Source organism: Tenrec ecaudatus, chromosome 1, assembly GCF_050624435.1.
Source record: "Tenrec ecaudatus isolate mTenEca1 chromosome 1, mTenEca1.hap1, whole genome shotgun sequence".
Lineage (NCBI taxonomy): Eukaryota > Metazoa > Chordata > Mammalia > Afrosoricida > Tenrecidae > Tenrec > Tenrec ecaudatus.
This window is the reverse complement of record NC_134530.1, coordinates 64,871,457-64,894,518: the sequence shown is the minus strand read 5'-3', so window position 1 is coordinate 64,894,518 and position 23,062 is coordinate 64,871,457. Positions and strand designations below refer to the sequence as shown.

The following is a 23,062-nucleotide window of genomic DNA, read 5'->3' as shown; positions in this document are numbered from 1 at the left end:
AAATAGCAATTACAGGAGTCTTAAGAGATGCTGGGGCCCACTTCACAAACTTGTTCCTTATGGTTGTGGTAAAGGGTATGTCCTCAGGACACCCCCTTTTTGGGTCTATGGGTATATCTTGATAGATCCATTCTAACATACCAATTTCTCTAAGCTTTTGGATGCCTTCCTCTACAGTGTACCAAGGTAGGTCAGTTACTCCAAGTTGGTCTAATCTAGGCCATCTTGCAGTCCATGCTTCATTGAACCAACCAAATAAAGAATTAGATCCTTTTTTAGCCTGTCTCACAGAGACATTGAAAGAAGAGTCTGTGCTTAGGGGTCCCATATCCAGAAACTCAGAGCGGTCTAATATTACATTTCGTGCACCAGTATCCCACACCCTGAGTAACCATTCCCAGGGGTATTCTCCAGGCTTTTGCTTGTACGTATTTGAGAACTCGAGCAGGTCTTTATGTGTGTAGCGCACTTCTTCTTGGATAATCATCTCAACCTCACCTTTAGGAGGTTTCTGAGACTTAACTTTAGTGACAGGTCTAGCGGAAATAATGGGTGGTGAGGGTGTTTCCTGGGTGCTCTCAGCAATATCTTATGAGGCATCTTCCTCAGGTAATGCTACTGATGCAGCCCCACCTGGCATATCAACTTGAATAGTTTGGCTAATCTGCTCAGGTGTTTTAAGGGCTCAATATCCTCTTCTTCTGGATCATCAGCCCATATGTTCCCATCCCATGTTTCAGGGTCCCAACTTTTCCCAATTAATGCCCTTACTTTGGTTTCAGACACTACTCTAGATTGGCAATTCAGCTGCCATTGTAATTCAGCCACTCGTATAATGAGACTCTGGACCTGGTTCTCAGCAATGTCAGCTCTTTTACTAGAGGAGAGAAGGCTCTCCTTTGTAACACAGATGGAAGTTTTCAAATCTGTTAGTCTGCACCTGAGGCGTGCTTTTGAGGCTCTGAGATCATCCCTCTCCTTGATCACACTTTCCATTGTACGAAGGACCAGCCAAGCAGCTTCCCTATACTTGTCCTTATCACAAAACTCCTGGAAAATATCAAACATACGATCACCTAGAGCATCTCCTTTATCCAGCACCTCATCTATCGGTGGTGCTACTTTAGGTATTATCTTTGCTATTTCACACCATGGATTAGCATGGTAGCAGACGTATCCATGTCAAGACTAATCAGGTTGGAAAGCCAATTTAAGAAACCCATATTTATGGTTTATTTCTCTAGAAGCACTCCTGGCACCAAAATGTGTTGGACAGGGTTCTCTAGAGAGACAAACCAGATTGCTAGTAATTATATATAAATATATTTATAAAGATAGATATATAATACAAGAAATGAACCATTAAATTATATACAGATAGATAATACAAGAAATTAACAGTTAAATTATAAAGCAGTGAGACACTAGCAGTCCTTTAAGGCTTGTGGCCGCCAGTTGACAGTCCCCTTCTGTAGAGAGAGCTGGGCTATATATACATACCCAGGCAGCAAACAGCAACGCAGGTCACCAACTGTCACCAACTGTCGGTCCCCAGCTCCAGAGATGAACATTCCAATCGTGTGGGATTAAAGGGACCTCAACTTGCAGCGACACAGTCCACAGGCTAGGCATCCCACAGGTAGTGTACCCCTTTAAACTGAGGCACAGAACAAGCAAGGCAAGGCTCACCGAGCCATTTATCCCTCTGCCCTTCAGTTAATCCTACTTGTGTTTATCAGCCAGTTTGGCAGAATAAACTTTAACTATGTCATGTGGTGATCCCCAAACCATAAAATATTTTCGTTGCTACTTCATAACTGCATTTTGCTACTGTTATGAATCGGATGGCCCCTGTGAAAGGGTCATTTGACCCCAAAAGGGTCAAGACCCACAGGTTGAGAACCACTGATCTGCATCATTTATAATCAACTCTACTTTTAAGGACGAAGCTCTTCCCCACTCATATTTTGAGTGCTTTAAAATCTGAGACAACTCATCTTCTGGCACTGTTACTTGTTACACTCCACTGCGATCCATAAGGCTTTCGGTGGCTAATCCCTCAAAGGTGTAGTCTATTTCTCCTTCCTAGTCTGTCTTAGTCCAGAAGCTCTGCTGAAACTGAGTCCAACCCAAGCCTAACAGTGTTGCTCTTGTAAGTATTTCTAGGCCTAACTCAGCGGTTCTCAACCTGTGTGTTGTGACCCCTTTGGGGGTTGAAAGACCCTTTCACAGGAGTCGCCTAAATTGACCATCATAAAATACCTATTTCCCATGGTCTTAGGCAAAGAGACACTGCTCCTCTATCGTCTCCAGGCAGGTCTGCCCGCATGCAGACACGCCCACATAGGAGAACCTGGCATGACAACTGTTACCCACGCTACCCCATGCTTCAGACAAAATTTCATTTGTCATCAGTGAGAGGTCAACACTGAGACACTGAACGGAAATAGGATTGAGACAAAGAATGTGAGGTTAAGAGGTAAGGAAAGAGCTTGTGCGAGGGATGGGATAGCAGAGAGAGGGACAGGAGCATCTTGAACTCCTGGGTGGGTTCCAAGACCCAACGAGGTAGGTCAGGGAAACCACAGCTTATCCATGAGGCAGTGGGAATATATAGGGTTCAAGCTAGGGAGGTACGTTGACAACAAAATGGCAGATTTTTTGCTTGCAGCTGCAGGCCCTTGAGCCGGGATGCGATCCCTGGGAAGTGCCTTTGTTGTTTGCCAACCTGCTCCCTGGAGTGCTGGAACAGGAGCTGCACAACCTTGGTCTGGAGAGATAGGCTCCTTGGAATGTTGGGGCAGAAGATGCAGACTTCAACTGGTCATTTGTCTTCATGAGAGGCTGGAAAGGGAGGCCTTGAAGTTCTATCCTCCTGAGGCGCCGGAGAGGAGATGGGGGCTGCCTAGTTCGGACCTGGCCCAAGCAATTAGAAATAAATATTTCACAATAATTACATAATGTTTTGTGATTAATCACAATCCTTTAATGCTGTTTAATTTATAACACTGAAAATACATCCTGCATATCAGATATATACGATTCATAACAGTAGCAAAATGACAGTTATGAAGTAGCAACGAAAATAATGTTATGGTTGGGGTCACCTCAACATGAAGAACTGTATGAAAGGGTCTTGGGGTTAGGAAGGTTGAGAACCACTGGCCTAACTAATGCTATCTGTAAACATTCTCTTGAGTCAGGCAGGTAAATGCCATATGAAAGGCATGTCATGTTAAGAAAACAGAATGCTCAGCATGACACCTGACATCCTGCAGAGCTCAGAAACTGGTAAGTGAGGAATGTGAGGGCAGTAAACCGTTTTAAAGATGCGCTGGTGGTGGAAAATGCTTAATTAATCGCCATGTGTAAAACTGTAGAATTGATTACAATGGGATAGGTGAACTGCTTTTGTGTAGAATTGTAAAGTGTAAGTAGCTACACACGGGCTGCTCTCTTAAGCAAAATAAAAGACTATTTTGAACTCCAGTGGTCAAGCTTGTTGGATTCCTGGGGTGGGAAATATCTCGGTCCTTGGTTTCACAAAAGAAAGAATTCACAACGAAGCCTGGTTTGTGATACAAGTAAGTTTTTATGAAGGGCGGAAGAAGTTTCAGGTTTTACACAGGCCCCCTCAGGGCACTTCACACCTATACTTGGCCATCTGAGGCCAGAGAAACAGAAACATGGCAAGTCTTTTTTTAAAATAAATCTTTTTATTGGGGCTCATACAACTCTTATCACAATCCATACATACATCAATTGAGTAAAGCACCCTTATACATTCGTTGCCCTCATCATTCTCAAAATTCGCCTTCCACTTGGGTTCCTGGAATCAGCTCGGTTTCCTTTTTTTTTCCCTCCCCCTCCCTCCCCGCTCTCCCCTCCCCCCTGCACCCTTAATAGTTTATAAATAATTATTTTATCTTATCTTACACTGCCCGGCGTCTCCCCTCAACCACCCTCCCATTGCCCATCTCCCAGAGAGGAGGTTACACATAGATCCCTGAGATCGGTTCTCCCTTTCTACACCCCCTTCCCTCCCGGTGTCGCCTCTCCCACCGCTGGTCCTCAGGGGTTCATCCTTCCAAGATTCCCTGTGTTTCCAGATCCCTACTGCACCGCTGTGCATCCTCTGGTCCAACCAGGTCCGCGAGGTAGAATTGGGGTCATGATAATTGGGAGGGGAGGAAGCGTTCAGGAACTAGAGGAAGGTTTTGAGTTTCATTGTTGCTACACTGAACCCTGAGTGACTCATCTCCTCCCCACTACCCCTCTTCAAGGGATGTCCAGCTGTCTACAGATGGGCATTGGGTCCCCATCACGCACTCCCTCCTCCAAGTCTTTAAAAAAATTTTTTTTTATTAACCCATTTTTTACAGGCCAGAGAGGTTTCAGATAGTGGAGCTTCTACTGGTCCTTCAATTCCCTCAGTCTTCTGATGGCAGACCTTACTGTGACAGCAGAGGTGGTATTGTGGGTCCAGGCCCCACTGGCTACTGTCTTCATTCAGGAACCGCGGTGCCAGATGCCCACAGCGTGTGTCTTCATCTTGGTTTTGCCGCAGAAGGAGCAAGTGTACTTGGCATATTGGCTGATTTCAATTTTCTTCACCATTTTCCTGAGGGAGGCCCTGTAACGGGTCCCCTATTTGACCACGATCCCGACCTTCTTGGTGCATTTGGCCATTTTGCTGCAAACTAGTCCCAAGCCAGAGAGCCCAAGTCTTTTATGCAGTGCATGAGATGTGAGTCCAGAACCCTGGGCCAGTCTGCTTCTCTTTACACATCAGTAAAAGATGGACCAACAGATTAATGTCTACTTGTTAGTCTGACAAAAATGTTGAAAGGTACCAAACACACAAACAGAGCTTTGTTGCCCACAAATATATGATCCAATAATGGTGATATTTCTCTTATCTATTGTCAGTTTGCACCATGGATTAGCAGTGTCGTCTTTACTGCTGGAGGAATTGGTGCATGTAAGATGAGCCAGACTTGAAAACCAATTAAGAAAATTTATCTTTAAGATTCTTTTTCTTCTAGGACTACTCTTTTAAAAAAATCATTTTATTGGGGGCTCGTACAGCTCTTATCACAATCCATACACCCATCCATTGTGTCAAGCACTTTTGTGCATTTGTTGCCATCATCATTCTCTAGGACTTCTCTTAGCACCATGTTTTACGCTTGGTTTTCCAGAGGTTTACCTGACTAGCCCAAAATCCATCAATCAGGCTGAACGTTGAAGGCTTCTTCTGACTCAAATGACAGGAGCTGATGAATCCAACATCTTCACATCACGTGGAAGGCTGAACCCTTCTCTTGTCTCAAGAGCTGAAGGTCAGATGACCGAAATGAGTGTGGAGCAAAGGGAGGGAGAGTGTACAGCTTTGCCCAAACATTAATTTTTTTTATACTGGATGTATGTCCCAAGGAAACACCCCTTCCAGCTGATCGGCTGCTCACATCAGATCACAGAGGAAGAGGACTACATAGTATCTGCCAAACCACTACGATTCAGGCATCTAAAACTCACTGTCATCAAGTCAATTCCAACGCATAGAGATGTTACAGATTCAAATAAATGATAGCCATTATGTCTTGAAAATGTATAAGCGTCTTTATTCAGCTCTAGCTGGTTTGTGAGGAAGCTGACAGCACTTCCCTAAGCTGCAGCAGCAGCAGAGAAATTACTAGCCAGCTTACAAAGACACCGACCACAAAGATCATTTACCATGGGCTTTCCTATGCAGCAAGCAGGGGTGACAGCAACAAGATTAGCAGAATTAATGTTAACATTGTATATATCAAAGCAGGGTACATAGGTCACCAAAACCACCAAAACACCCATAATAGCAGGATAGAGTATAACATCTGGTTAACAAAATAAGAATAGTAAGATTAATTTTTAAATCATTTTATTGGGGGCTCGTACAATTCTTATCACAATCCATACACACATCCATTGTGTCAAGAACATATGTATATTTGTTGCCATCATCATTCTCAAAACATTTGCCTTCTACTTGAGCCCTTAATATCTGCTGCTCATTTTCCCCCTCCCTCCTGACTCCCCCTTACCTCATGAACCCTTCACCATTCATAAATTATTATTTTAAGATTATTTATAACATTCTGATTACAGTATCAAAAAAGAACAATATTAAAGAATAACAATATTAATTGCAACGTTCTGATCCCAGGCATGCATGAGTACATTTTTTTTTCATTTTATTGTGCTTTGCTTTATTATACTCTAAAGATAGTGTGTTTCTTACAAATTGAAGGCTTATGGCAACCCTTAGTTGAGCAAGTTTATTAGCACCATATTTCTTTTTTTTTTAACAATTTATTGGGGCTGATACAATTCTTTTCACAGTTCATACATATACATACATCAATTGTATAAAGCACATCTGTACAGTCTTTGCCCTAATCATTTTTTTCTCTTTTCTTCTTTTACATTTTATTAGGGACTCAAACAACTCTTACCACAATCCATACATATACATACATCAATTGTATAAAGCACATCCATACATTCCCTGCCCCAATCATTCTCAAGGCATTTGCTCTCCACTTAAGCCCCTTGCATCAGGTGCATGAGTACGTTTTAAAAACAATCACAGCGGGCTATCCAAGATACAACAGGGAAGTGGACAGGCCATCTAGCAGTCAACAAAACGGAGTTACTTTGCCTCAGAGACCATATAGGTCAGGGTAGAGCTGGCCCTTGTGGGTCCTGAGACTTTAATTCTTTTTTTTTTTGGTTAAATTTTTGTAAATTTATTATTCTAGAGATTATATTGGTATCTTACAACTTTCCTAGATAATAAATAAATCAAAATGCACTTTTAAATAAAAAATGCTGCTTAAAAATATAGAACAGACTATTTTAAACTGAGACTTTCATTCTTTATGGGACTAGAAAGCCTTGTCTTTCCCCAAGAAGCAGCTGGCAGCTGGTGGTCTGATGTGCTGATCTTGTAGATAGCAGACAATGAAACCCACTTTACCACCGGAGCTCCTACTAATAACTATAAACCAAACACATTGCCCTGTAGGTTTCTGAGACTGTAACTCTTTCCAGGAGCAGAAAGCCTTTTCTTTCTCCCTCAGAGTGAGGGATGGTTTCAACCTGCTGACCTTGCGGTTACCAGCCCAACGTGTAACCACAATTCTGTCAGGACTCAGGACAGCAATCTAGTCCAACTGACAAACAACATTAACCATCACACTTGGTTATATTAATGAGACCACAGTAAGCCAATCACTTTTGAGATAGAGAAGATTAGGAACCCAAGCAAGGAAGCACAGAGGAGGAGTAACTTACTGCCATTGAGTCCATGTCCTAAAGACCCTAGAGGACAGGGCAGGACTGCGCCTGTGGGTTCCGAGATTGACTGGTGGGGAGTAGAAAGGCCGTGTTTCTCACCAGGAAGCAGCAGCAGGTCTGGCAAAAGGAGGAGGATTGAACAAGATGGATTGATACAGCGTCCCCAACAACGGGCTCATGGTGCAGGGAATGCACACAGGCTCGCTGGGACTTGCAGCCGACTTGCCAGCACCTAACAGAGATGGGGGAAGACAGACGGCCTACATGAAGAACCCCCAAGGCGTAAAGAAACAGCAGCTCCACAGAGAAAAGGACCCCCCCCCCCCGAAAGAGAAAGCCTGCTGCTAAAATCAGTGTTCTGAAAGTGAACTTCTAGCCTCTTAAACAGAGAAATAAATTTCTGTTCATTAAAACCACCTATCGGTGTATTTTACATTAGCACTAGACAACTAGGGCAGTTTATAGATTTGGTTGGGTTTTAAAATTTGAAGTGTACTTTCATCTAGTTAAGCACCCAAATGCATTTGAATCAAGGTGTGGGAAAAATTCGAAGGCACCATAGCCTGCCAAAAGAACAAACAAGCCCATCTTGCAAGGAGTACAGCCAGAATGCTCCTGAGAAGCAAGAAGCAGCACAAGCTTAGGAGAAGTTCTCACTGCCAGGGAACTGATTTGGACTGTTTGGTTTGTTTTTGTTTTTTAAGCCTAACAGAAAGTCTCATCTTTCTCCCTCAGGAGAGGCTAGTCTCTGGAGGACATCACGTTTGGAAAACTAGAGGCAGAGAAAAAAAAGACCCTTGGCAAGGTGGATCGGCACAGTGGCTGCAACATGGGCCTAAATGTAACCACTGTGAGGCGGGTGCAGCCTGGGCAGTGCTTCATTCTGCACGGTTGCTGTGAGTCAGAACCAGCTTGGAGGTGCCTAACAACTTGGGCACAGATCTTAAGGGCCCAGCTCCATTACTGTTTACAAAGTAAACATATGCATGTTTTCACTAATAGATTAAATTATAGTCTATTAACAGTGCAGGACTTGGTAGCCAACATGACATTAGTCCCCAGTACGCCTCTTTGACCGGCAATCAAGACCTTCATTCACTTTCACTGGCCGCCTTTGGGAAAGTTCACCCTCTTGCTTTCAGTCTTGTGTCTGGCCCCTGAACTCGTTCTGGAACGGGAGCAGATGGGCTATTGCCTTACCTGAAAACCTGTTTCCCCAGCCTTGCAGATCAAAGACACTGGTTTGGTGGTGCAGCCGAGCTTGAATTCTGAGCACCCCGGTTTGCAAAGGGCTATGGATGTCAGTGACAGTCCAAAATCCATTTGCAGGATCCCCCCAATATATTATGCCGCTACTGAATTCCTTCTGGCCATTAACCAAGGATGTAGATAATCTTGCCCTCACGCAGACTGCCTTGGAAAATAGATGACCTCCAGTCCTCGGCTGCCAACCCAAGGCAGTCTCTCTAAAGGGGCTTGCCTGGGTGTGTCCTTGATGGGAGGTCAAGCTTACAGGGGACAGTACAAGGGGTCATATAGTTGTGAACCATGCCCTATCAGTCTGGCCCTGACTCCTTTGTTAGGAGACCTGTTAGGTTTCTCGGGTGGGTAATACTTGGTTCTTGGCTAATTCTCAGTTCTTGGCTTCGCATGATGAAAGAATTCACACCGATGCCCGTTTTGTTTTCCAAGTGGGTTTTTATGAAGGACAGGCCTATTTTCAGGTTTTACAGTATCAAAGGGGTTCACACTGGGCATGAGCAGCCTTGTGGAAAAGAGCACCCACATGTGCAGAACTTGGGTGTGGGGGAATCTGAGGGACAGAAGGGGTGAGGGAGCAAGGGGCAGGAGGATGAGGAGGCCAGAGAGTGAGAGGGCCAGCATGTTGGGGCAAGAGAAGCTGTGGGCCCTGAGTATGCCTGGCATGGACACACGTGGACCCCAAGAAGGCCCAGAGCGGGCCCTGAGGGGGCATCCCCAGGCAGGTGGCACATGTGTGCCAACACCCTCCGACCTGCCACTGACCAGGAACAGGTTAAGAGGGAGTGAGGTATTCCCACAGCCAAGATCTTTTAAGCCTCTGGCTGGGGGGTTGTGGTTAATGGTATTGGTTGACCCATTGCCCGGGTTGAGTCCACCTGGGTGATGAGCCTGGACCTAGTTTGGACCGCCCAGGTGTAACTCCCACCTGGCTTGGCGGCCTGAGTATGAGCCTCAGTTTGGCCCCTTCATAAGTGTCTAATGGTTGCCTGATTTCTTTCCAACCTCCTCTATGGGGGTCTTTGCAGGCATGGGAGGGACAACCCCCTGTCCCCCAACTAGCTACCAACAGACCCTAGAGCAGTGGTTCTCAACCTTCCTAATGCCTCAACCCTTTAATACAGTTCCTCAGGTTGAGGTGACCCCCAACCATAAAATTATTTTTGTTGTTACTTCATAACTGTAATTTTGCTGTTAAGAACTGTCATGTAAATATATCTGATATGCAGGATGTATTTTCATTGTTACATATTGAACATAATTAAAGCATAGTGATTAATCACAAAAACAATATGTAATTATATACTGTGCAATATTTCTTTCTTTTTTTTTACATTTTATTAGGGGCTCATACAACTCTTATCACAATCCATACATATACATACATCAATTGTATAAAGCATATCTGTACATTCTTTGCCCTAATCATTTTCAAAGCATTTGCTCTCCACTTAAGCCCTTTGCATCAGGTCCTCTTTTTTTTCCCCTCCCTCCCTGCTCCCCCCTCAATATTTATTTCTAATGACAAATCAATGACATTTTGTCTTGAAGCATGGTGTAGCATGGGTAACAGCCTTCACCCCCAGGTACTTGTATGTGGGCATATCTGCATGTGGGCGGACCCTGTGAAAGGGTTGTTCGAACCCCAAAGGGGTCGTGACCCACAGGTTGACAACTGCTGCTCTAGCCTGTCAGGAAAAACTAGCCCCTAACACATCATTATGAGTCCTGTAGGTGCAATTGTATAGCGATAATAAGTAAAGATTATAGTAAAGTTATAGAGAGCATGAGAAATAGAAGAGAAAAATTTAAATAAATGGAGTCAGACACAATTCATGGTAGCATGCTCACCTAGCCCCGCTTGGTGGTCCATGTGGAGGAAGAGAGAGAGAATCTTTAATGCTGACCAAGGCTTTTATATTCTCTGGGGACATGCAAGTCCCCTAATTACAGGTGAAGACATACATCACAGGAAGGGGTTGTGCTATAGGTAATACAGTAATGGGAGGGGTGATCTAGGGGTATCCACATAATAAGAAAGGAGGGATTGGGGGCATACATGTGGCAAGATGGGCGGATCCTAGATATAGGATGGCGGCCTAACTTTGGATGTCACAGATCAGTTTGACCTGTTCCCTGGCTCAACTGAGAGACCATTATCAGTAGGGTGCGACCTCCACCTACAGGAACCAAGCTAATGGTCGCAAGCTTCAGGGAGAAGTAATCCATTGTCTCCAGCAGCAGGGAGCAGGTCCACCCCTGTGGTATGGGGAGACAGCAGTCTGGCAGCGACTGCCTTCAGGAAGGATGTCTGTAAGCATCTGACCTCCCTCTACACTAGCCCAATCTTGTAAGCCCTCTACCTTACACAATGTATGAGTCCCTATCATGACCTGTGCCTGCTATTGTAGTCCCACTTATAACTGTGCTGTAGTTCTCTCTCATTAATCATGAACCTGTGACAGTTCCCTTTGTGGTCTGTGCCTTACTTAAGCTGTGTGCGTCTGTGAATCCTGGGATGCCATTTGACCTCACCCAGATGATGTCTTGGTGTCACTGCGCTGTCTTACCTCTTTTTAGGACTTACTAAATGTACTCCTTTAGTTGTATTTGAGACTGGGGGGTCTCTTTTGAACTTTAAAATGGTGTGAATGAGTGCAATCATCCAGAAAGAGGGTCTAAACATTGGATTTGGAACTGGCCAGCCTTCACAACCATGAAGCCATTTCCTTAGTGGCACTTGAATTCTGTGAGAAGTTGAAATGAAATGTGGAACTCTGAGATGTGAGGGTCTATGCTAAGGGCAGAGCTTGTGGTTGGTATCAGGGACGACAATGTGGTACAGTATGCTGGAAAAGTCAGACACTTGTGACATCTTCAATTTCCACCTCACTGAGACCTGAAATGTAGTCCATTAAGAAGGTGCTCCTAGCCGTAATCCCTTAGGTGTTGTAAAGTCTGGCCTCTGTGCCCATGGCCAGGATCCACTTTTGGAGGGAGTTCCCTGCTATGCTAATGAGCAGGATTATGGTGGATGAAAACACTCTTTGTTTCCTTTGTTTGGTCTGCTGAAAGATCAGAAACACACCTTAAGGCCATTCCTCCAACTAAGAACCATCTCCATCAGGAAGAAACAGAAAGGAGCCTCAGGGCCGTTGGCGGTGGAGCTGGCTCAGGTCTGAAGAGGCGAGAATGAAGCCAGTGGCTGCGATGTGGAGATCAGAAGACAGAGCAAAGGAGCCCGATGCTGAAGCACAAGACCTGCAGACGGAACCAAGGGGCCACCCTGAGAGTGTGCGGCAGAGCAGCAGGGACCGAGAGCCCTTGCCCACGGGGGGGCCGCGAACTGGAGACACTCGGCTACCGGCTGAGAAGAGCTGCTGTGGCTCTAAGACTGGGTCTGACTGCTTATTGGTTTGCCTTGTGGTAACCTGTCACTTCACCAATACGCCTCCTCAGTCGTAGTGTCTGTGAGTTCTGTGTGGTCACTGCAGATTACTGAAGCCGGCAGAAAATGTCGTGGGAGAAATGGTTGGTGCCAGAGTAGGTAAAGAAAACTGGAGGGTCAAGGCTTGTCTGCCCACACAGCCTTGTGGCACTCTGACTTGGGCAGATGTGCACATCAATTAATTCATCTGTGTGCCAGAGCCGGGCAGATATGGCCTCTGTGCCATTTCTGTGGGACTAGTCTTGTGTTAATTTTTCTAAATTATTTTTGTATCAAGTATTTAATGTTTTTGATACAATTATAATTTCTATTGAAATGTTTCTCTATTATAAAATTTGTCGAATAGAGCTGTGAAGCTGGATGCGATTGTCACCGTATTTCAAACATCAGCAGGGTTACTCACAGTGACCAAGTTCCAGTGGAGTTTCCAAACTAAGAAAAAGGAAGCGGCAGCCCATGTCTGAAATATTAGCCACAGAAAACCTTAGGACCAGCAGGGGAACAGTCTGCAATAGTGCCCGCTGACGAGTCACGCAGGTTGGAAGGCATCAACATATGACTGGGGGACAGTTGCCTTCTCAAATCTGAGTCAACAATAATGATGTGGATGAAGCAAAGCTGTTGGGAACCTTCATTTGCTGAAAGGCTATGACTCAAAATGCGAAGCAGCAGCTGCAGACATCCATCAATAGTCGGAATATAAATCTAGGAAAATTATTGGAAGTTGGTGGTCAGAAACGAAATGTATAAAGACCAACATCCAAGGCATTTATGAGGTGAAATGAAATAGTATTGGCCATTTTGAATCAATCACATAGTGAACTACTTCAAAATGGCATATTCTAGGAGAAAAAGCTTCACACATCAAAAATGATTTCAACATCTATATTGAAGTACAATGCTATCTCTGATAGGATAATATCTACATGCCTGTGGGAAACAGAAAGATTTCTCCCGTTTTCTCCCCCAAATATGTTAGACTCAGGACACTGCTTGCAGCTAATGGTAAAAGGTACTTCCCTGGAGACAATCAGCTGCCAGACTGCTGTCTCATCCCACCATGGTGGGCCTGCTCCTTGCTGCTGGGGACAATGGGCTACTTCTCCCTGAGGCTTGTAACCACTAGGTTGGTTCCTGTAGGTGGGGTTTGTACCCTACTGATAATGGTCTCTATCAGTTGAGCCAGAGAACAGATCAAACCCACTCAGTGACATCAAGTTAGGCTACCATCCTGAATCTAGGATCCGCCCATCTTGTCACATGTATACCCCTAATCCCTCCTCTTCCTATTGCATGTATACCCCTAGAGAGTCCCCCTATCATTGCTGTATAACCCATAACGCAACCGCTTCCTGTGACGTATGTCTTTACCTGTAATTAGTGAACTTGCACACTCCCCCCAGAGGTATATAGTCTGGAGTTAATAAAAAGCTCTCTCTCTCTGCTCCTCCCTGGGCCTCTGGGCTGTTCCCCCTCTCCTCTCCTGTCCTCATTCCCCTATTCCCTTTCCCCTTGCTCCCCTTCCCTTCCTCTCTCCCTCTACATGGACCACCAAGTGAGGCTGAGCTGAGCATAGATACCATGTGTCTGACTCCATTATTTTATTTTCTCTTCTATCTCTCATGCTCTCTGTGACTTTACTATAATCTTTACTTATGACCGCTGTACAGTTGTGCCTACCGGACCCATGATGATGTGTTAGGGGCAGGTACCCTGACACATGCCTACAAGGAGGTCTAGTTAACACAACTATTATTCAGATTTATGTCCCAAGCCAGTAATGAAGAAATGAAAGAATTCTACCAGCTTCTTCATTCTAAAATGGATCAGGATGCATTGATAATTACTGGTGATTGGAATGTGCAAGTTGGAAACAAAGATACAGGAACAGTATATAGGAACAGTAGTTGTGGGATGACCTAATGAACATCCTACTGAAGAAAGACATCACTAAAAAGATAGGATAGAAAAATAAATAAATAAAATAAAAAATAGAATAAAAGACAGGATAGAAAGACAAGAGGAGAGGGGATGTATGAAGAATTTCTGAAACTTGCTCTTGAATGCATAGTAACTAAAGCAAATGGAAAAAGTGATGAAGTACAAGAGGCAGTTCAAGAAGAAAGTAAAGCATTGTAATAAAGTGTATGACGACCCAGAGTTAGAAAACCCAAAGGGAAGAGTCTGCTCAGCATGCAAGATGGAAGAACTGAAGGACACTGCCAAGCTTCGAGTGGCAATGGTGAAGAATTCTGTGGACACAACACTGACCGAGGCAGAAAACATCAAAAGGAGATGAAAGGAGTAGTCACTACCTTAAAAAGAATGAGTCAAAAAAAGATGAGGGCAAAGACCGTACAGATGTGCTTTATACAATTGATGTATGTATATGTATGAACTGTGATAAGAGTTATATGAGCCCCTAATAAATTGTTGAAATTTAAAAAAAAGAATTAGTCAACATTCAACCATTTCAAAAAGTAGAATCTGATTGAAAACTAGTGGCCTCTTACATTACTTTAGTTGGAGGAAGTTCAAGCTGTGCTGAAGGAATTAGTGAAAAACATGAGTCCAGGAATTGACATAATGCCCAGTGAAATGTCTCAACAGGCTGATGAAGCACTCATTGGGAATTAAAGAATTATTCCCAAAGAAAGGTGATCCAACAGAATGAGGAAATTATCACTAATATCATATGCAAGTAAAACTTTACTGGAAATAATTTAAAGATACTTGTAGGGTTGAATCCTTTCACCAGACTTATTCTGCCTTTATGCCTTCCAGTTATTACAGAAACTCCACCCTTACCAGCTCCTTTCCTAGTCCACTCATTGTTTGAATTCAAGGTGTCTTCCTGAAAAAATCTTGACGTACAAGCTGTATTTATGCAATTCTTGCCTTTGGCCCTTTAGTGCTATCTGTAGCAAAGGGCTTCTACGATACATTGAGATTCCTCTCCATGACTGATTATTTTTTAAATGTTTAATTTTTCACTTTGTAGAAAGGGTACCATGCTGTATGCTGTTTTGGGAGCGGCCTCTTTTCACTTCATGTCCTACAAGGACCCAACCACATAGGTGGGTGAGTGTAGCCCATTGGTTTTGGCTGCTGTCTCACTTCTTCTGTTAATGGTCACCTCGGTAGTTTCTCGGTTTCTGCTCTTCTGCGAAGTCCTACCATGTATACGCTGGTCCATATTTCCTGTTGTCCATGGAAAAGTGTTTCTCTGAGTACGTACCTAGGAGTGGGGCTGTGGTAATGTTCAGCCTGATATGCTACTTTTCATTCACGTATTAGACTTTTTACATCTAATGGTTGTTTTAAAAACCATTTTATGATTTTGCTGTCCTGCTTTATTTTTGCTTATTTGAGAATGGTTATTATGCTTATTTTAAATTCTTGGTCTATCTATTATACTAATTCTGCTTCAGAAGTTGCCATGAGCCAGACCCAACTCAAGGGCAACTAACCACAACAAATGTACTGAAAGATTTGAATAGTAATATACATAACTCTTTAGAAATAACCTCTATAAAGAGTTGAGATTATGGAAATAACTCTTTATAGTCTATTTCTAAAGAGTTGAGAATTATGGAAAACAAAATAAAATATCAGTTAACTGTCCTGAACAGCATTTCATTTTATTATGCAAATTATAGGAAACCTTGATTGAGAAAAAGGGAGTTCTCAGACACCGGATCATCTCCTTAGGAAAGCATACAGGATGAAGGGCACGCTTGCTCTAACCATGGTGAGCACCTGTATTCTAGGCAGTCCGTGGCAAAGCGGCAGGGAGACCTGTCCCACTCATCCCCGAGCCTTGCTCCCAGAGTTCAGAAAGATTTGCGTTGAAGAAATAGAAAAAGTCTTCAAAGTTTCAGGAAAACCAAGCGCAGATATTGCTCCTCTTTGACTCTCTGGAGTATGTCAAGAGTGGGAAACACAGTTCCTGAAGGCAAACCAGGGGTTCATTTGTTTCTTTTGGCGTGAGGCTCCAGTGTAGAGCTGAGCATCCAGCCCCCCTTCCTCCACTCACAGATGTCTGCATAGTTGCATGAGCGACACTTCCAAGCCTCTTCAACGTCAACCCCTTGAGGCTCTCGGTGGCCCATCCAGTAAGCCACATAGTGCTGCGCCTGGCCTCTCACCTCGTTCTCGTCAAAAGCAACTATCTCTGTACCCAGCACAGTGGCAGTCTCTTGATAGATATATTCAATCTTCAGGATATCAATGACTGGAAGGTCAGACAGTGTTAGTGACAAAAAGACCAGCTCCATAAGGTCGCCTAAGGACTTCACAGAGAAGCCTCCCTGCTGGGCATGCCTCAGCACTGCGGGGCCCAGTGGCTTTTCAGGACTCAGTTTTGTGTGGTGGGTTACAATAGCAGGGGTCACCTTCCCTTGCACCATGGCATCAAAGATATATTTGTAGAGGCCCGCTTGAAAACAATCTTTCCTTTTTTGAGCTTCCAGAGGGAGCAGAGGACGCCTGCGGGTCTTGAGTTCCACCAGTTCCAGTTCTCCCTTGGCTGTATAGTGCAGCTCATCGATCACACCGACGAGCAGCACGCCCTCCACCTCCCCAAACACTGGAAACTCTCTGACGCGTCCCTCGGACTGCAGGCTGGGGATCATCGACAGGATGTTCAGAAACTTTATCGCCCAAGCATCTTCTTTAGTGGTGACGGGGACAGTCACAAGATCATGAACTTCCAGTTCCTTAGCTAGGTGGATACTGGCACCAGTGTCCAAAATAGCTGCTTGCTCGGGTGCCAGGATGCCAGGAAGCTCCTTCCCATATACCATTTGCTGTTCACACCAGTTCTGAGTAGCTAAGTCAGTGACATACAAGTATTTACATTGGAATCGCTCCATGGGTGATGAGAGAGCCAATCCTCTTTTCCACGTCTGCAAAGTTACAGGCTTGTCATCCTTTCCTAAGAGCTCAGAAGGACCCGGCTTGCAGGGTGAAGCATCTGGCGCTTGATTATCTTCCAGGTCCAAGAACTCGGAGTCACTCATGTCCGAGAAGCCTGAGGCCTCTGCAGACCCCTTCTCCGCCGCCCCAGTCTCAGCCATGCCACCTCTGGGTTGGGCAAAGAAGGTCGTACATACCAGGCTGAAAAAACAAACATATCACACAAACAAAACATTCGTCAAAATCATTTTCAAATACCAAGGAGGTAGAAAGACTCAGGGACAGTTCTTTATGAGGCTCCTATTTATTTATGACCAATTAGGAATGCCATAGAGCTGGAACACTCTGAAGATGTACTTTATACTAAGATATTTTGTGTCATCCATCAGGGTCAATAGGTGGTACAGTTTGCACTTGACTGCTAATCTAAGGTTGGCAGTTTGAGCTCGTTCAAGGGATCCATGGAAGAAAGGCCTGTCAATCTCCTTCCATATAGATGCTAGCTTAAAAATAAATACCTGTGCAGTTTAACTCTGTAACATACAGGTTTCCATGAATCTGCATCAACTCAATGGTAATGGGTTTGCGACATTTACATAATCTCCTGTCAGCTTGTGCAAAGGGGTGGAGTCTAGCCTGTCAATCAGGTTATAAGCCAATGAGGCCTCTGTGTGGACATGGCTTTCTCCTGAGCATTCTGGGAACTCGTGTGTTCCTCCCTGGCGGCAGGACACATACTTTCTCTCTCTCTCTCTCTCTCTCTCTCCATTCCCTTTCCTGCTGTGGAGACACTTAGAAAGCTGGAGGTGACACATGAAGACCTGTGCCAGCACGAAGATGCTTCCACCGCCACTGGATCCACGAGACTTTCTACCCACTGGCCTGTGATCTTTCCTGTACTCGGCATCGCTGATGTGCTGCATGAGCCTAAAGAGGAATCTGTGGGCTAGTATTGGACATATGGGCTAATATCAGACTTATGGACTTGACTTGGACTGGGCTGTTTTCTCAATATGTAATTGCTCTTTTAGATAAAACTCTTTCTTACCCACATTTGAGTGTCTATGAATTTGTTTCTCTAGTCAACCCAGACTAACACAGGGTTGGTCTTGGTTTTTGGCGTTATCTATCTACGGCTGGTTGGTGAAATTTTTTAAGTGGAAAGATACCGTAGTTTTATTTCAGAATCTGCCACTAACACTATGTGACTTTAAGCAAATTGCCTTAGTCTCAATTTCTTCAGATTTAAAGGTTGGTGGTTTGCCTTTTCTCCTTCAAATTACTGTTTCGTTATTTTAAGTGAATAGACATCTTTGTAAATGTTGGAGCAATATTTGAATTTTCTGTTTGACTTGTATCATCCTTCAAGAGAGGGTCCTTGACCAGCAAAAGCAACCTCAATTAAAATCCAGTTCTTAAATCCAGCATGCGGCAAAAGTCAATGACTAATTAGACAGATAGCTCTACTCACACATTAGGTAGTAACATGAAGCAATGAGAGGATGCTCAAAGCAACCTGGGGAGATCAATGACCTTTTGGCCATATTCTAAACATTGCAAAGAGAAAAGGTTCTTGGTGGGGTGTAACTCACCCTAATTGGCTGTAAGTAGTAGTCAGTACATATTGTGCAGCTGCTAAACATTAAACTAAGTGCTTCACTTCCAATATCTCACTACCCTCCAGGAGGAGGGTTTTTTTTGGGGGGGAGGGGGGCTGTTACTTTTATAAAAAATACTTTTGACTAAGAACACCCCTACACACACTATTGAGGTTAACAACTGCTGACATTACGCTGTGTTGTCTCCACGTGTTTATGTATCTTTGTGTTTTGCTTTACGACTTAAGAGTCAATTACAGACATCAGAGTACATCAAATCTAAATACTCAGCAGATATTTTCAAATAAGGCCATTCTCCTACATGATCATAACATTAGTGTCACATCTAACAGATCTAATAATATTTCTCTAACCCCCCAGTCCATATTCAAAGGTCATCAACCGTGCTAGGAATGTTTACAGTAGGTTTTTGTAAACAAGGAAACAGACCACATGCAGGTTACGTCTGCTATCTGAAAGCAGAGTGTTTCCTCAAAAACCCTTCTTAGGCCCAAACAGCACGCAATGAGGATGTGATTGCCATGAATATGTAGAGGGCATTCCGAGACCCCAAATAACCTATCAAATCATACCAACTAACACACAGACCGCAAATAATGCTAACATAAAGTCAAAGCAGGAAGGAGGTGAGAAATACCCAGCCTATTTCAAATGGAACCCCTGTACGTACAGGCCCCTGCCAAAGTCAGCCTCACTGCGGGTAGCGGGGCTGCCACCTTTAACGGAGTGCTGCCAAACTGATGGGGAGCACTAGTTTTATCCCCTTTTTTCATCAAAGGAAAAATTTACCTTCAGATTTCAGTTACTGAAAACAGGTACTACATCAATCATTTGTAAAAGTGAAGTGGCATAAAGTGGACTTTCAAAGAGTGGAGGATGCCCATAAAAATGTTCGCATTACCTCTCAAACATTTTAAAGCTCAAGAGACTAGGCAAATGATTTAGACTTCTTTCTAACCTCGCGAGTTTAGCTTTAGATACAGAGAAAACAGATCAGATCCGTTCAGGGCGCTAGTTGACTTAGGTGCCAGGAAAATTAAAGCCTTGAGATTGAATTGAAAACGTAACCAGGTAACTAGGAGCCAAGTGTCTCTTTGCCACTATAGAGACAAAGCTGAATATGTTGACTTGCAGTGTAAAAGTTTAAGAAATGATGCACTACAGAGAGCAACTGGAAACACAGGGAATCCAGGACAGATGACTCCTCCAGGGCCAGTGGTGAGAGTGGCGATGCCTGGAGGGCGGAGGGAATGTGGGGTAGAAAGGGGAAACTGGTTACAAGAATCTACGAATAGCCTCCTCCCTCGGGGAGGGACAGCAGAGAAGAAGGCAGGGGGAGACGTTGGACAGTGTAATATATGACAAAATAATAATAATTTATGAACGATGAAGGGTTCATGAGGTAGGGGGAGTCGGGAGGGAGGGGCAAAATGAGCAGCAGATATTAAGGGCTCAAGTAGAAGGCAAATGTTTTGAGAATGATGATGGCAACAAATGTACGCATGTTCTTGACACAATGGATGTATGTATGGATTGTGATAAGAAGTGTACGAGCCCCCAATAGAATGATTTAAAAAATAAAGTAGTAAAGAGCAGCGGGAAAAAAAAGAAACGATGCACTAACAATTGAGAACTACTATTCATTGTGGTTGTACTTCACTGATTTTATGAGTCTCAATGTCACTAATGGAATAGAAAATGTATGAGAATGATGATGGCAACAAATGTACATATGTTCTTCACACAATGGATTTATGTATGGATTGTGATAAGAATTGTACGAGCCCCCAATAAAATGATTTTTTTAAAAAAAGAAAATGTATACAGAAGAGTTAGTTATTTACAATAAACAAAAAATAAAAGAATGCTAGAACTTTTACTTATAATTCTATAAAGTTATTGGCATACAGGACACTTCAAAGCAATAAAACACAAAGTACATTTGCAGTGTCTTAAAATATAAATGTGCTTTAAATTTCAACGAGTTTCAAATTGAGTAATTTTATTTGCACTTGGAAGTCTCTGAAAGTTCGAATCTTTGCTCCTCCCAGAAACTTAAGTGGCAATTACTATGTATATTTTATTCTTGTCTAGGGCAAAAGGGGAAATAAATCCAAATCAATTTGCACTTGAAAATATTTTGTCAAATATCGAGACTGAGGTTGTGCACTATAGTAGCCACCAGTCACATGTGATTATATCAATTTGAAATAAATAAAAATTTTAATTTATTTCCTCAGTCACACTAGCCACATTTTAAATGCTCAGTAGCCACATGTGGCTAGGAGGCACCTACTGGACTGCACAGATTTAAAACATACAGCAAGCACAGACTTGCTACAACATCGAGAACAGGATAGCTCTAAACAGGTGAAATGTGTCATGGCGAAGACACAAAAGGAGACATTCTCTGGGTAATTATTCACTTAAAAGAAGCTAACCATATCCTAGGACAAACAGCTTAGATGCAAAGGTGTAAGCTGGTCTTCCCTCTGCAGAAAAAAACACAGGAGCGTAGAGAGCATGCTGCAAGGCATGGTGTCCCGGCCGGCTGTAGTCTGCATCCGTTTGATATATGTGATGATTTCACATGGTACCATGGCCAACACATGTTTAAAATACTTGTATACTCGCTATACATCATTCCACGGTAGATTTAAATGTTTCTGATGGGTGTTCAACAAATGCCTAATTTCATAGTTTTTTTAAACAAGTTTTCTGTTTCTTAGGATAAGTTTGAGTTTTAAATAGATATCAAGTAAACATACCTATGAGAAGAACAATACAGATTGTATATTAAAAAGCCAAACTCGCTGTTTGGAGTTGATTCACACTCAGAGACTATGAGAAAGAAAGAAAAAGAACTGCTCTGTAGGGGGTCGGGGCTCCTGGGGCAGTTAGCCTCATCTTGCTCCCAAGGAGCTGTCAGTGGATCTGACCTGTAGTACACACTCACCCCCAATCCACCCAAAAAAGAACAACCCCCCCCCCCTCACTGCCCTACAGTTGACAGGGCAGAATTAGCTCTTTGGGTTTCCAAGGCTGGAAATCGTTATTGGAACAATGTAGCTGGTGGGCTTTTTGACTGGCAACGGAACCCACTAAGCCACTCAAGTCTTATTTGGAAAACACAAGCACGGTGTCATTTGGGTGTCCCACAGACTTGGATTCTGAGCAGGATCCTGACTTGGAGAGTGGTATTTAGTATGTTTCTTGCCCTTTGAGTAATCTTGGGCCGGTTTTTCGTTTCCCTCGTGTATTTATCTATAAAATGAGGTACTCTTTCCTACTGAGTAAGCTTCAAAAGATAACATTATATAAATAATATATATTATATATAACATTATATATATATTCGCATTAAGTGCATGTGTCTCTTGCCCCCTTCCCAAAGAAGAAGACGGTGTATCTAGACCTCTGATAAATTCCTTCTCACCTGGGATCTTCCTCTTTAAAACAAGCGGACCACCAAACTCACGGGCTAGGAGTCACTTCGGGCTGGGAGTCACTTCGGGCTCGCCGGGGAGGGCGTGATGCTGAGCTCACCGAGCAGGGCTTGCCCGGGGAGGCGGGGCTTGGGAACCACGCCCTCCACGGTGTCTCCGCCTCTGCTTCCGCGCTGCCCTCCGGGTCCCAGGTAACGCGCGCCCGTCTCCGCCTCGCCAGAGACGATTCCCTCCCACCTCGCCGCTCCACGGCCTGCTCTCTGAAAAGTAAGAGTGAGAAATAAATCCATCACTCCTCCCCCCAGCGTCCTCCCAGCTCCAGCCTCGGGCCAGCACTCAGGCGGTTCCGTTTGCTGGGCTCCAGGGGCCTGCGGACTGCCTCTCCCCGCACCGTGGACACAGCGAAGGCGGAGACGGCCGGACGCGGGGACCCCGAGTTTCCCCTGGGCAGGGACCTGTCCGCCACCGCCAGCCGCGGTCTCCCGAGCGATCCCTCCTGGAGCGAGGACCGAGTCAACCTGGGCTCCTTTGCTGTCGCTCTACCTGGGAGCGACTTACTTCCAGGAAGGGCTCTGAAGGGAGGCGGCGAGCGGCGGAAAGACCCCTGGGCTCGGAAATGCATCCCCCCCCCCCCCCGAGTCCCTACATTATCCAGCAGCCTTCTCCTAAACTCCATCGCTCCGCGGAACCCTGGACCCCACCCCGTGCTGCTGAGGCCTCGGATCTGCTCCCGGACTCTCTCCTACCAAGCTTGAGGGCGCGGGGAAGGAAGCGCTGGTGCATGCAACTTTATGCTGGGCTTCGCCATTGGGCGTCAGCCGAGCAGCCCCAAGACCCCCCTCTTCCCAGGGGCCTCCGCGCCGCCGCTCGGTTCTCGCGAGTCTGCAGCAGGCCGACTCCGGGACTGGGCAACCCCAAACCAAATCCACTGCCACCAAGTGGATTCCTACACGTAGTGCATATACTGGGTTTTGGAGGTTGTAAATCTTTACCAGAGCAGACAGCCTCACCCCCAGCGAATAGCTAGCTGCTGG

The 23,062-nt window shown here is 44.5% G+C and overlaps 1 protein-coding gene across 2 annotated transcripts; it reads right to left on the bottom strand.

The window, feature by feature from the left end:
• Positions 1 to 15,666: 15,666 nt before the first annotated feature.
• On the bottom strand, positions 15,667 to 22,905 carry EXO5 (exonuclease 5). Of its 2 annotated transcripts, none has more exons than XM_075554491.1 (3): positions 22,775 to 22,905; positions 22,019 to 22,288; positions 15,667 to 17,164 (listed from the first exon to the last, which is right to left on the bottom strand). In XM_075554491.1, exon 3 carries the CDS (start codon positions 17,122 to 17,124, stop codon positions 16,015 to 16,017), a length of 1,110 nt encoding a protein of 369 aa, XP_075410606.1. In that variant the 5' UTR covers positions 17,125 to 17,164; positions 22,019 to 22,288; positions 22,775 to 22,905; the 3' UTR covers positions 15,667 to 16,014. The 2 variants fall into 2 exon arrangements, with proteins under 2 accessions (XP_075410606.1, XP_075410615.1); XM_075554500.1 differs by having other exon boundaries at positions 22,730 to 22,868.
• Between the last annotated feature and the right edge of the window lie 157 nt (positions 22,906 to 23,062).

Coding starts and splice junctions, on each gene's coding strand:
- EXO5 (XM_075554491.1), bottom strand. CDS start 17,124: ATGGCTGAGACTGGGGCGGCGGAGAAGGGGTCTGCAGAGGCCTCAGGC.